A 15,530-nucleotide genomic window follows, 5' to 3' on the forward strand; every position below is an offset into this window, starting at 1 on the left:
CGTTGGGACCTTGGCCGGTCGTGGGCGGAGAATGGCAGGGGCCAGGCCTCCAGCAACGACTGCAAGTAGGGGATATGCCGCGCCGGGTACGCCCCTTTACGGGGCGCGGAGAATCGGGGACCGACGCCGGTCTCGATTCCATGTGGTGAAATGGATTGGCCGCCGCGGCATTGGCCGCGGTTTTGGCGTCAGGGTGCAGAGAATCCAGCCCCTTATTTTAGCACCAACTCATTAGCCAAGTGGGGAAGGAGATGCTGGAAATAAGGCTTCTCAAAAATATTTAGTTGGTTCAAATTATTGTTCTTGCAATTGGTAGCTATTTGCCAATTGCCAAATTTGATTGGTGGTTTTTAAATGCTTAACTGATAGTTTTCACTCCCACATGCATTTTACTTACTCTATTTTAAGAGCTGTTCATTTGTGAGTTGTGATGCTCTCTGAAAATGATTCTGTGCCAATCAGGGACAAGTTTAACATTTTCCATTGTGGCAATAGGAGTTCAATTTCAAAATGTGATGAATTTGCTCAGCTAAGTTTCATCTCTTGCTCGATGATTGCAAAATAATTTTGGAAGCTTCTACATGCCTGTTAACAGGCCCAGATTTTGCTGCACTAATATTAATAATAATCTTTATTATTCTCACAAGTAGGCTTACATGAACACTGCAATGATGTTACTGTGAAAATCCCCTAGTCGCCACACTCTGGCGCCTGTTCGGGTACACAGAAGGAGAATATAGAATGTCCAATTCACCTAGCAAGCACGTCATTTGGGACTTGTGGGGGTTAACCGGAGCACCAGGAGGAGAACCGCGCAGACACGGGGAGAAGGTGCAGAATTGACACAGTTACCCAAGCAGGAATCGAACCTGGGACCCTGGCGCTGTGAAGCAACAGTGCTAACCAAATATCAATATGTATGGTTACTGCTTAGAAAACTCTCTGAGTCCCATTGTTTTCAGATCCCACCATGGCCTTGACCCTGCCCATCTCTGTACTCTCCTCCAGCCTCAGAACGCTCCATGAATTCAGCACTCCTCCAATTCTTGCACACCCCAAATTTTAAACATTTCACAGTTCTAACAACACTCACGAAGCTCAACACCATCCAGGACAAAGCAACGCACTTGATTCGAACTCCTTCCATTAACATGCACTCCCGACACAGTGACAGCAGTGCGTACCATCTACAAGATGCACTGCAAGAACTCACCAAGGCTCCTTTGGCAGCACCTTCAAAACCCACAATCAATATCATCCAGAAGGACAAGAGCAGCAGATACCTGGGAACACCACCAGCTGGAGGTTCCCCTGCAAGTCACTCACCACCCTGGCTTGGAAATATATCGGCCGTTCCTTCACTGTCACTGGATCAAAATCTTGGAAATCCCTCCCTAACACACAGTGGGTGTGCCTACACCTTAGGGACTGCAGCGGTTCAAGAAGGCAGCTCACCACCACTTTCTCAAGGGCAATTAAGGATGGGATATAAATGCTGGCCTAGCCAGCGAAGCCCACATCCGGCAAAAAATGATTTAAAAACACTATTGATGGCCATGCCTTCAGCTGCCTAGACTCTAAGTTCTGCAATTTCCTTAATTTACCTCTCCACCATTCCTCCTTTAAAACGCTCCTTCTAACTGACCTCTTTGATCTAGCTTATGATCATCCGACCCAGTATCTCCCTTTGTTGCTCGGTCTCACGCTTTGTTTTGTAATGCTCCTGTGAAGTCCCTTGGTGCATTACATAAATACAAATTGTTGAATTAATCGTAAGGAGGAAGAGAATACCTAATGTAATGTTGGCCCTTTAGGGGACAAAACTGGTGAGGTAACAACAGGAAACACAGAGTTGGCGGAGGCACTGAAACAATATTTTGCCTCTGTCTTCACAGTAGAAGATAATAAAAAATTTCCAAATCTACAAGGAACTTGGTGTAATAACCATCGCTAGGGAAGATGGGGTTAAAGACAGATAAGTCTCTGGGACCTGCTGGCTGCACCCCAGGGTATTAAGGGAGGTAGCAGCAGAGATAGTGGTTCATTGGTTATGATATTTCAGAATTCCCTGGATTCCGGAAGGGTCACGGTGGATTTGGAAACACACTAATATGATGCCCCTATTCAAAAAGGGAGAGAGGCAAAAAGTAGGTAACTATAGACGGGTTAGCTTGACCTCTGTGGTGGGGAAGTCGCTGGAATCAATCATTAAGGAGGAGATGACTGAACATTTGGAAAGACAAAGTTCAATCCACCGTTGTCAGCATGGTTCTATGAAGGGTAAGTCATGCTTGACAAACTTGCTTGAGTTCTTTGAGGATGTAACCAGCAAGGTGGATAAGGGAGAACTTGTGGATGCGGTATATCTAGATTTCCAGAAGGCATTTGATAAGATGCCGCATAAAAGACTGATCCAGGGGGTTGGGGGTAGAGTACTAGATTGGATTGAGGATTGGCTGACTGACAGAAAGCAGAGTGCCGGGATAAATGGGTCCTTCTCAGGCTGGTGAACTGAAACTAGCGGGGTGCCACAGGGGTCAGTCCTCGGACCTCAACTGTTTACAATCTATAGAAATGATCTGCAAGCAGGGACAGAGTGCAGCACAGCAAAATTTGCAGATCATACTAAAAAAGGTGGGAAAGCAGGCAGTGAAGAGGAGATAAAGATTTTACAGGTGGTTATAGAGATTGGATCAAAATTGGATGAAATTTAATGAAGAGAAGTGTGAGGTTATCCATTCTGGCCGAAAAAATAGAAAGGCAAATTATTATCTAAATGGTAAGCAGATTCAAAATGTGTCTGGCCAGAGGGATCTGGGTGTCTTTGTTCATGAATCGCAGAAAGTCGGTGTGCAGGTACAGCGTGTAATTAAAAAGGCAAATGGATTTGACCAACTGGCTTAGTAAAATACGTTAATGCATTTGTGGAGAAACTAACATTGCAGGAGAAAATGGAAGGTTGTTCTGAAATGTTAGTTCTATTTCTCACGACAGGTGTTGCCAGATCCCGCTGATGTTTCCAGCACTTTTATATCTGACTTAAATGTATCTGTTGCAAAATGGTCTGAATGTGTTCTGAAAAAAATAAGGCAAATGGAATGTTTGCGTTTATTGCAAAAGGACTGGAGTATAAAAGTAGAGAAGTGTTGTTCCAATTGTATAGTGTTGGTGAGACCACATCTGGAGCAGTATGTCCAGTTTTGGTCTCGTTATTTGAGGAAGGATGTGGTGGTATTGGAGGCGGTTCAGAGGAGGTTCACCAGATTGGTTCTGGGGGTGAAAGGGTTGACGTATGAGGAGAGATTAAACAGTTTGGGCTCATACTCGCCGGAGTTTAGAAGGGGGAGAGGGATTCTGATCGAGGTGTATAAAATACTAAAAGGGATTGATAAAGTAAACGTAGACCAAATGTTCCCCCTTGTGGGGCAATCTAGAATGAGAGTTCATGGATATAGGTTGAGAGGCGGTAGATTTAGAACTGAGATGAGGAGGAACTACTTCTCGCAGAGAGCGGTGAAGTGTGGAACTTGCTGCCCCATAGTGCGGTGGAATCTCAGTCATTCAATGGTTTGGATATGGGGAGCAGGTGGGGAGGTGGATTTGAGACCAGGAAGAGATCAGCCATGATCTGACTGAGCGGCGGAGCGGGCTCGAGGCCTGAATTGCTGTCTTCGGGCTCCTAAATCCTATGTTCCTATACATGTCAGACTTTACTTCAATCTCAGGTCAATTGCAGATAAATATATGGAACCATAGAATCTCTGCAGTCCAGGAGGCCATTCGGCCCATTGAGTCCCCACCAACCCTCTGAAAGAGCATCCTACCCAGCCCACTCCCCCCCTCATCCCAATAACCTCACCAAACTCTCATTTCCCTGGACACGAAGGGGCAATTTATCATGGCCAATCCACCTAACCTGCACACCTTTGGACTGTGGGAGGAAACCGGAGCACCCGGAGGAAACCCACGCACACACGGGGAGAACGTGCAAACTCTGCACAGTCACACGAGACTGGAATTGAACCCGGGTCCCTGGTGCCGAGAGGCAGCAGTGGTAACCACTGTGACTCCCCATGTGTAAGATATGTAAGATTCATAAATAATAAAGTGCTTTACAGCCACTGTAAAACAAACATGTTTCACCTTTGACAAACTCTCACTGAGCTTCCATGTGACTGAGAGGCAGACGCGTGTGTTTGCTTGTAAAACAACGAGAGAAACGTAATTTAGGTCCACGATCCAGGAATTTAGGAGCAGTTTGATCCCCTTCTCAAAAAATTTAGGTCCAAGTTAGGGCAGCACAAAAAAATGTCACTCTTTGGTGTTGAACTTTTGAGCTGATTTGAAACAAACCGAATGATGATGTGAGCACCTCATTGCTGACCCGCCTCCTGTTCACACAACCAGGCAACATTTCCTGACAGCCACTTTCTCAGCTGACAATGGCCTCCCCCTTTTTTAAAAAAGTGTCTAAAACAAAAATGGGGGTGCTTATTGGTGGGGAAAGGGTTAAAACTTTCGACAGACCCCCCGATTGGTTCTTTCAGGGGGAAACTGTGATTGGCTCACATCCACACAGGGGAGCTGATTGGTTGAGACTGACTAAGATACAATTGGCTCCCCCCCACTTCATTCAAGTTTTATTTTGTCCACAACCAACTCGCTGGGAGTGGAAGTTTGTTGATAACTTTGCTGGATCCCAGAACTGGGCAAACTCTGGGATCTGTTTCCTCGCGCTGGCAATTCATTTAATCGTCCCGAGGAAGGGAGGGGGAAAAAAAGTTAGAAAACAGGCATAAAAGTTAAGGGGGAGGGGAGGGGGAAACTAACTTTGGCTCCAAAGTTGCAATTCTCTGCGCAGCATGACCTTCATACCTGCGATCATCCTGATTGTCACAGGTTATAGGCTGGCCCCAGCTCTGAGCTGTCAGTTCCCCGCCGACTGGAGACCCATGAGCGAGGGCTGCAGGGCGGAGCTGGCGGAGATCATAGTCTACGCCAGGGTGCTGGCCATCCACCAGGACATGTACAGCGTGTACAACTACCTACCCTGGCAGTACGAGAGCAGCCTCTTCTACACGGCGGAGATTGAGATGCTGTGTGACCAGGCGTGGGGCAGCATGCTGGAGGTACCCGGCGGATCCCGGCTAAACCTCACTGGCCTGGGCTACTTCTCCTGTCAGTCCCACACCGTCATGGAGAACAACAGCTACTTCTTCTTTCTCAGGTAAAAGGACAAGCAAGCGGCGGCGCAGTAACCAGCAGCGACACACACCTTACTGGCCTGAAACTGAAGTATTTAAAAAACAAATAGTGACTGCAAACGGTGCAGCTAAGGTTCACATCCTTCAATCCTGTATCAGACATGATTGAGTAGATATATATATAAAAACATGTTAATAATATGAGATTGTGATAGTCCGATGTGTCCTGCCCTCCTTTTTTAAAAGCTTATAACAATATTATTTTTTATTAGTGTCACAAATAGGCTTACATTAACACAGCAATGAAGTTACTGTGAAAAGCCCCTAGTCGCCATATTCCGCCGCCTGTTGGGGTACACAGAGGAAGAATTCAGAATGTCCAATTCACCTAACAGCACGTCTTTCGGGACTTGTGGGAGGAAGCCTGAGCACCCGGAGGAAACCCACGCAGACACGGGGAGAAGGTGCAGACTCCGCACAGACAGTGACCCAAGCCGGGTATCGAACCCGGGTCCCTGGCGCTGTGAAGCAACAGTGCTAACCATTCTGCAATGTCTTCATTTTATTTCAAAGGTTCACCTGGTTTGTGGTTTTGAGTTCAGTTGATGGGTTCAAGGGGGAACTTATCTTTTCTCGCAACAGAGGCTAACTGACCAGTTGTGTCTTCCAGAATTTACTGTTTTGATTTCAGACCCTCTCCCCTTTTAGTGAAAATGTAATCACTGCGCACAGATATCAGTGTTAAAATATCCTCGGGTGGTTACCATGCCAGCCTCCCATCCCCCACCCCCCCAAAAAAAAAAATCTGCTCAACAGATCACCTACTAGCCTTTTGGGAGACTCTTCATAGAACCATACAGCAGAGGAGGCCATTCAGCCCATCATATCTATGCTACCTCTTTGATATAGATCTCCCCTGTCCTTTCCCCAAAGCCCCATGGATTTTTCTCCTTCAAGTAACAGACCAAGTCTCTTTTGAAAGTTACTATTGAATCTGCTTCCACCACTGCTTTGGCATTTTCTTCGATAAGCTCAGGATCCCATATTTTCTAACAGGCCTCTCAACTTGTCCAGCTGCATTTATAGCTTTGTGTAGAGCCACCCACTGGTCTCTGTGTTCCTGCAATCTCTTTAACATTGTACCCTCTAGTTTATATTTCCTATCCTTATTGTTACTATCACAGAGTATCCGTCACGTGTCTGCCCAGTTTATTAGGCTTTGTCCTCTTAAAGCTTGTTATTGTCCTACTCATTGTTTACTATAATTGCAAGTATCATGCCATCGGCAAACTTTGAAACTATGGCTTTATACGGAAGGGCGTTAAAACATATCCAGTAGAGCAGCAGATGACTTAACACCAATCCCATGTGAGAACACATTGCTTATCCCTGCAGCCTGACAACCGTTCCCCATCACTCTCTGCATGCTACCCCCCATATAGTTTTGTACCCATAGATTTTGTAAACATTATGGGGGCGATTCTCCGAGCCCTGCGCCAGGCTGGAGAATCGGCGCAACCGCCCCACGACGGCCGACGCCGGCGCGCGATTCTCCGAGGTGCGGTTAATAGGTGCCATTTACGCTGGCGCGGTTGAAGGGGCGCCGGCCGTGGGCTGCTGGAATGGGCGGGGCCTCCCGGATGGGCCGAGCGGCTGTGCGGATACGACAGAGTCCCGCCGGCGCCGTTCACCCCTGGTCGCTGATGGCGGGAACTCTTCGCGAAGGGCCGGGGGGGGGGGGGGGGGCCTGTGGGGCGGGGAAAAGCGATCCTTCACCAGGGTGGGGCCTCAGATGGGGTCTGGCCCACGATCGGGGCCCACCGATCAGCAGGCCGCCCCCCCCCCCCCGAGCCTACTTTCCTGCGCGGCCGGCCCCTGAACCCCCACGCCATGTTGAGTCGGGGCCAGCGCGCTGAAGAAATCCCCCGCGCATGCGCAGGTTGGCGCGGCGCCCATTTGGCGCCGGGGAGGGAGGCTGGGGCGACGTGAACTGCTCCAGCGCCATGCTGGCCCCCTGTGGGGGGACAGAATCGGTCGTCCCCGTGCCTGCATCGTGCCGTCGTGAAACACGTCGGTGTTCACAACAGCGCGAACACTTGGGCTCCATTTTGGAAAATCGCCCCCTATATTCATAATTTACTCCAGAAAGCAGTTTTCCTGAATGAAGTACTGTTAGATTTACAAACTGTTGCTAATATTATTATAAGTATGGGCGACATGGTGGGTTGCACAGTGGTTAGCACTGCTGCCTCACAGCTCCAGGGTCCAGGGTTCAATTCCAGCCGTGGGTGACTGTGCGGAGTCTGCACGTTCTCCCCGTGTCTGTGTGGGTTTCCTCCGGGTGCTCCGGTTTCCTCCCACAGTCCAAAGATGCGCAGGTTAGGTGGATTGGCCATGCTAAATTGCCCCTTAAGTGTCCAAAAGGTTAGGTGGGGTTACTGGGTTACCGGGATAGGTAGGGTGTTCTTTCAGAAGGTCGGTGCAGACTTGATGGGCCGAATGGCCTCCTCCTGCATGTAGTGATTCTATGATTCCATGAAAAGTGTTATTGAACAAATGTCAAAACCTGCATAAATAAAGTGGGCCATATGATAGGAACTTGTAAAATTTGCCGATCTAGTTCAAGTCTTTGTATTTTGGTCAATATTTTACTTCTTTTAGATGTTTATAATCAAATAGATAGCATATGTCTTTTCTACTTAAAATGAACTGCCTTATATTTTCTGTGGGAATTTCTGATTCCTGATTGTCTCATTACTGGGGCATTTGGGGTAGTCATGTGCCATGTCTAAATGGGACGGGTAGACTTGGCTCTGTGGAAGCCTGCTGGTGGTTATTCTGATTAAAAATAAACACTGACATTCAGGAGCAGCCGAGGAGACAGCATGTAATCTATCACGTCTCCCATCCTGAATCCAGGATGCCAGATAAGATAGTAGATGGCGAGAGATGAGTTATAGAGCAGCAATTCACTCAAAAGCCTGGGATGGCAACCTGAGCTGCCAAAAGCAACACCAAAATATTTGGTGGATCTGCAGGATCGAATTACATCCTTAAACTCATTCATTGCCAGCCGTTCATTAGCCTTTGGTTTGTAGCCTCTTTGCATGTACTATGTACCTTTATTCCTCTTTTGCTTGATTGCCTGTATTTCTTCTTGGCCATAGAGTACTAACTATGAAGGTATGAGGGAAGCACATAGCGATGAGACCCGGTGAAGACAGTAGGCTCCCTCTCCCGAAGGACACTGTTAGGACCCCCTCAGGGGTCTAACCCTACATTGTATACAGTTCCCCTCCTACACCTTGGAGTACAAATGCCCCAGGTGATTGGGGGCAGAGCAGGGGGCGGCATATCCCCTCCTCCTAACTGGGAGGAACCTCACAGGATATTGATTGATTGATTGATATTTATTGCCACATGTACCGAAGTACACTGAAAAGTATTTTTCTGCGGCAAGGGAACGTACACAGTGCGTATATAGTAGACAAAAGAATAATCAACAGAGAACATCGACAGTGGTGCATCAACAAATAGTGATTGGTTACAGTGCGGAACAAGGCCAAACACGAGCAGCATAGGGCACCGTGAATAGTGTTCTTGCAAGGAACAGATCAGTCGAAGGGAGAGTCGTTGAGGAGTCTGGTAGCTGTGGGGAAGAAGCTGTTCCTATGTCTGGATGTGCGGGTCTTCAGACTTCTGTACCTTCTGCCTGATGGAAGGGTCTGGAAGAAGGCAATGACTGGGTGGGAGGGGTCTCTGACAATGCTGTCTGCCGTCCTGAGGCAGCGGGAGGTGTAGGCAGAATCAATGGGAGGGTGGCAAGCTTGTGTGATGCGTTGGGCTGAGTTCACCACACTCTGCAGTTTCTTGCGATCTTGGGCCGAGCAGTTGCCATACCAAGCTGTGATGCAGCCGGATAGGATGCTCTCTAGTGCACATCTGTAGAAATTTGTGAGAGTTGATGCAGACATGCCGAATTTCTTTAGCTTCCGTAGGAAGTAGAGACGTTGTTGGACTTTCTTGACTGTTGCATCAACTTGAGTGGACCAGGACAGACTATTGGTGATGGATATAAATGCTTCGGGGCGAGGAGTAGCGTAATTGTAGCATTGTGAGTGGAGTAAATAAACCTGCCTACCTGGTGCCGTGTGACACCTTTACCTTCGACTCACACACACACCAATGAAGCCCTTGGGTTTTTGTGATAATCCAACAGGTTTCAAAGTTACTTTTTGATCTTAGACTACAGATGCCCAGATTTGTAGAATTCAGTTTCCCAGTTTTTCATGGTGGATTTGAACTCTGATGTTCTCTGTCCAGTGCTGTAACAATTCGGCTAAAATATTTAACTTTCATTCCCCTCATGAGTAACAGGTGCAGTACAGATGGAAGTACAATTCAGATGAAAGATAATAAGATAGTATCAGGATCTAAATGCTTACAGTATCATATAAATATAAATTATAAGATCAGCAAAGAATATTAGGCGATAAATCTGTGGAAAAACCTATATGTCATTAAAAATCTTGTAAGGCATGCACTTCCTGTTCGTAAACTTTTCATCAATAGAATTTGTCCACTGGCTTTTCTGTCATTATTCATGTTTTTCAATTGCTGCCTCAATATTATGGAAGATCTTGAGGCAGTGGATCGTGTCCCTGCGTATGAGTCAGAGCACTGTAGCGGCATGGTAACACAGTGGTTAGCACTGTTGCTTCACAGCGTCAGGGACCCGGGTTCGATTCCTGGCATGGGTCACTGTCTGTGCGGAATCTGCACGTTCTCTCCGTGTCTGTCTGGGTTTCCTCCGGGTGCTCCGGTTTCCTCCCACAAGTCCCGAAAGACGTGCTGTTAGGTGAATTGGACATTCTGAATTCTCCCTCTGTGTACCCGAACAGGCGCCGGAGTGTGGCGACGAGGGGCTTTTCACTGTAACTTCATTGCAGTGTCAATGTAAGCCTACTTGTGACAATAATAAATATTATTATTATTATAAAAAAAGAAGCTCCAGGTTTGAGTCGCAAGAAACGTGTGTTCCTAACGTGGCCAAACAGGTTGAACATCGAATCCTTCGAAATACATACCAATGGCAGACAGCACGAGTGGGAGCGACTCCCGGTCATCCATGTGATGGAGGGAAGGTTGGAGTCTCAGTATTGATAGTGCCGGACAACGGCATGCATTTGAAAGTGCATCTGGAACACACCACCACCACATCAATGTTTCCCAGTCTGTTTCGGTGATGAACTGCTTGCAGTGGTTGTGACGGTTCCAATCACTAAATGGTTGTATTGGTGGAATTTCTCAAGTCCCTCTTCCAAATCAATTACCACAGTATATAAAAGTTTACATTCATGAATAGATGGTAGTCAATCCCTTTCGTCAACATTTTTCAACAATTCTGCAACTTAGAAAATAAAACAACAAACGTAAAATGATGAACCATGTTTTAAATGAATGAAATGAAAACGCTTATTGTCACAAGTAGGCTTCAAATGAAGTTACTGTGAAAAGCCCCTAGTCGCCACATTCCGGCGCCTGTTCGGGGAGGCTGTTACGGGAATTGAACCGTGCTGCTGGCCTGCCTTGGTCTGCTTTCAAAGCCAGCGATTTAGCCCTGTGCTAAACAGCCCCTATTATTAGTTAAATTAGTTTAACTTCACAAAAGAATGAATGGCAATGAATTTGTCATTGTTTTTTTTCAGTGGATTGGCATTCTGGCAGCAGCACTGGCTCTGCTTTGGATATGGGATTTTAATTTGGCTCTTCCTTTATTGAGGGGGGAATCAAAGGAACTTTTTACGTTTCTGTTCCTTTTGATTACACTGCCGTGAACCACCCAGGGACAATTTGCGATATTAATGGTGCTATATAAATGCAAGTTGTTATTATACAATAATCTTGCATGAAGGCAGTGTCTATTTTATCCCCCGACTTATATTCTGAAATACCCTTTGTTGCTTTACCATTTCCTCACAGGAGTAAACATATGCATAGATCATTAAATGTGGCAGGACAGGAGGCGAGAGCTGTTAACAAAGCAGATAGTATATCAGGCTTTAAGGGCATTGAGTACGCTAGCAAGGAGGTTATGCTGAACTTATACAAGATGCTAGTTAGACCTCAGCTGGAATGTGTTCTCAGTTCTGGGCACCACAGTATAGGAAGGATGTGAGCACATTGGAGAGAGAGCAGAAGAGGTTCACAAGAATGGTTCCAGGGTTGAGAAACTTCAGTGAGGAGGATAGATTGGAGAGGTTGGGACTGTTCTCCTTGGAGCGAAGAAGGTTAAGAGGAGATTAGATAGAGACTTTTAAAATCATGAGGGAGCTGGATAGAGTAGCCGGGGAGACACCTGTTCCCGCTCGTAAAGGACGGGGAAAAGGCAGGGGAATGGCAGTAAGTCATAAGTGCAGACACGATAGGTTGAAATGCCTCCTTCTGTGGTTCTGTGCAGCATGCATTGCCATCAGAATAATTCTGGGATATTAATGGAGATCACAAGCTATTATAATACTAATGCTGATAGATTGCTGTTTTGTATTTTTTGCAGGATGGATGACAATTATAACATAATTCCTCATGGAGTTAATTTTCAGGATGCTATTTTTCCAGACACAACTGAGAACATGAAGATGTTTTCCAGCCTCTTCCAGTTCTCTAACTGCACTCAGGGGCAACATCTCCAAACTTACACCATTGACTGGGAAATCCAAGAGGATCACAGGGTAAGGCTGCCACCTGCTGGCCATCTTCGTCGAGCTTTTACACACGGTGGATTTTGGTAGTAAAATAAAACTTTTATTGGTTGAAAGCCAAATATTCATATGGTCCTATTTTAAAATTCTCAGCTACAAATCTAATGATGCTTATGTATTTTATTGGAAATGCAGCCGTCTTGATTGAATGGCAAAGTATTTTTAGTAGTTCAAAACAGGACATAATTTAGGAGTACAAAAAATAAATTGGTTCAATACGACATTCTTTTCTCTCTCCCATTCCGAGTTATTTCATTGAGCTGCAGGTAATTTGACTTCAGTTACGAGACAAGTATCTTGTTTACCAAAATTGTGCCTCCTCAACGAATTGCAGGAATTTCCATCAGTAACAGTGATTTTTAATTGCAATAAAATATAATAACTTCTTAATGGATCTCCCATGGCCATTCTCAACTATGAATGAGCAACTGTGTTCTATTACTCTGAATATATTTTGTAAATTGTCTTGGGATGTCTTGTATGTCAAAGGTACTGGAAAAATGGATTTGATGATCATTATTCGTATGGGTGTTCCAAGCTGCACAGTTAGCCTTTCTGTCCCATACCCGGGCGAGTGAGGGGTCCTTCCCTTATTCCGACAGCTTTTCTTTCTCCCTTTCTTCTCACACCATTCCCCCTGACCTCCTCACCTCTCTTTTGCTTCTCCTTTTAACAAGTTCTCTCCCCACCGCTCCCCTCCCCCCTTCACTTCTTCAATAAGATACCCCTCTTCGTAGGGTTCTGTCCCCGCGAGGGTTTACCTCCTCTTTTCCCACACACTGCTCAAAGGGACAGACACCGCTCACTCTAAGCTTTACCCCAAGCAGAATCATATATGTTCCTGTTTTTTTCTCCTCACCAATGCCCCAAGATCTGGTTGGCTGTCTCTTTCCATCACAACGTTTTTGGGATCATCAAGTGAGCTCTCCGCTTCCCCCTTGGGCCCCTCCTCCCCACCCTTCCCTGTCTCTGTCCTGAAAAGGTTTATCCTTCTCTTCGTTCTTCTGTTTCCTCCATTTCTTGGGAAGCAGCGTAGCTGAAAATATATAAAATTAGGAATTTGTTCGCTGGATATGGATCTCTCTGTACCTGCGTATCGCTCCGTCTTGCCATTTCTTTCCATTCTTGAACGCCATTGCTTCTTTTCACTTTAATTTTTTTTCACGTTTTCCCCCTTTTCTTACTCTTTAGTTTACCTCTCTCTAAAGATGCACTTTCAGAGACTCCATTGGTGAACGCAAAAAGGAATTGTTAACAAGAATTGCACAGTAGTCATATGGCTGCAGCGAGCTCCCAAAATGTGTCTTTGCCTCAGATGACTCCACCCCCTGGGGGAGGGGGGGGGGGTGATTCCCCACTCTGAGTCCTGATTGGCCACCCAAGCCAGGTGACCCTTACTCTGCTGTGTTGCCCTTAAAGGGACAATCACCACATTCTCAATTTCCTGTTTCTTGACATAATGCTTTCTCTTCCTCCTTTAACTCACTGCAGCATGGAAAGGTTGAGAGAGGGAAGAGCTGGTAAATGAAAAGAAACCAGAGAGTGACAGGCAGTTGGAGGGATACACTTCTGGGAAGTATAGTTGTGGGCAGGAGGTAGGATAGTGGACAAAGTCACTGCAGCAGAAGTGGATGGCTGCTTTGTATCTGTCCATGACTTAGGCACTTGATAGTAAAGAAGTTGAGTATTGCTGAGAAAAGAGACACACCATCAAAGGTTTTTGTCTAGTATTCATCAGGACAGATGCAAGAATACCAAATTTCAAAGGGAGTATCAATTTATGCTGCATGAGAAAAGGGTGCTGATTGGTTGGCAAGTGAACTCTGACTGATTGAGGCGTTACCATGGAGAATGCATCAAGGATCTATTGTCCCGCATGCTTTTGTTTAATTCAAAACAGGTGCAAAACCTGAACATGTTCCTTTTGCCTGCCATCCCTGGATTGAATATTTGTAGCTTCTAGCAAGAATAAGTGAACATAATTCTAGGAATTCTAATATAAAACATGTAGTCCTGGGACATTTATAGGTAAATTTAAGAAAGAAAGAGCTTGCATTTATATTGCGACTTTTCATGATCCCAAGATTCCCAAAATGTTAAGTGTAACACAGAGGAATATTTTAGGATGTGCCATGTATCATTTTCTTCTAATATTTTATTGAATTATGATGGACTCACCTGGACAATTCAGCGAAGCACTGCATGGTGCCAGACTTATTATCCCCTTTGCCACTTGCTCTCAGGTCTATTCCACTTTCCAAACAACCCTTGACCTCACCTGACCAGCATGGACCCAAAGAGACGTTTGCCCGAAGCACCTGACCCAGAAGTGCCAAAACCCCAAATCTGGCGTGGCCTCAGTCCCAAGGTTGCCAGTTTTGTACCTGTAACTAAGAAAGTCCTTCTGCATGCTTATTATTAGGCTAGGCAGAGTAAGATTAAATTATTTACTTAGAAGCAATATTTTCATCTCGGATGAAGTACCTGTCATTCAAAAACACTTTTCTTTGGAATCTAATCACTGACACTGAATTAAGGCTTTAAAGTTGTGGTTTATAATTTATTCACTAATTTATTCTTTAATCGGACATGGGCATTGCTGGCAAGGCCTAAATTGCAGTTGAGCTTAGTGGCCATTTCATGGAATCATAGAATCCCTACAGTGCAGAAGGAGGCCATTCGGCTGATCGAGTCTGCACCCGCCCTCTGAAAGAACACCCTACCAAGGACAATTCTCCGTCCTATCCCCAAAACCCCGTAACCCCATCTAACCTACACACCCTTGGACACTAAGGGCGGCATGGTAGCACAGTGGTTAGCACTGTGGTTTCACAGCTCCAGGGACCCGGGTTCGATTCCGGCTTGGATCACTGTCTGTGCGGAGTCTGCGCATCCTCCCCGTGTGTGCGTGGGTTTCCTCCGGGTGCTCCGGTTTCCTCCCACAGTCCAAAGATGTGCAGGTTAGGTGGATTGGCGATGATAAATTTCTCTTAGTGTCCAAAAAGGCTTGGGTGGGATTACTGGGTTACGGGGATAGAAACATAGAAACATTGAATTTACAGTGCAGAAGGAGGTCATTCGGCCCATCGAGTCTGCACCGGCTCTTGGAAAGAGCACCCTACCCAAGGTCAACACCTCCACCGTATCCCCATAACCCAGTAACCGCACCCAACACTAAGGGCAATTTAGCATGGATAGGGTGGAGGTGTGGGCGTAAGTCGGGTGCTCTTTTCAAGGGCCAGTGCAGACTCGATGGGCCGAATGGCCTCTTTCTGCACTGTAAATTCCATTATTCTATGACTAAGGGGCAATGTATCATGGCCAATCCACCTAACAGCACATCTTTGGACTGTGGGAGGAAACCGGAGCACCCGGAGGAAACCCACGCAGTCACGGGGAGGATGTGCAGACTCCGCACAGACAGTGACCCAAGTCGGGAATCGAACCTGGGATCCTGGAGCTGTGCCACCACCTTGCTCTGGGGTCAGGAGTCAAACGTAGGCCAGACCAGGTAAGGACGGCAGATTTCCTTCCTGAAAGGGACATCAGTGAATCAGATGGGTTT

At 46.2% G+C, this 15,530-nt stretch overlaps 1 protein-coding gene across 1 annotated transcript in view; it reads left to right on the top strand.

The window, feature by feature from the left end:
* Nucleotides 1-4,658: 4,658 nt before the first annotated feature.
* The window catches only part of ccdc3a (coiled-coil domain containing 3a), a 91,519-nt gene continuing 80,647 nt past the window's right edge, over nt 4,659-15,530 (top strand). The window contains exons 1-2 of the mRNA XM_072471000.1: nt 4,659-5,227; nt 11,761-11,935. Of these exons, the coding sequence (XP_072327101.1) occupies nt 4,863-5,227; nt 11,761-11,935 (540 nt within the window). The 5' untranslated portion in view covers nt 4,659-4,862. The remainder of the gene's footprint in view (nt 5,228-11,760; nt 11,936-15,530) is intronic.

The sequence above is a fragment of the Scyliorhinus torazame genome, chromosome 13, assembly GCF_047496885.1.
Source record: "Scyliorhinus torazame isolate Kashiwa2021f chromosome 13, sScyTor2.1, whole genome shotgun sequence".
In the NCBI taxonomy this organism is placed as follows: Eukaryota; Metazoa; Chordata; class Chondrichthyes; order Carcharhiniformes; family Scyliorhinidae; genus Scyliorhinus; species Scyliorhinus torazame.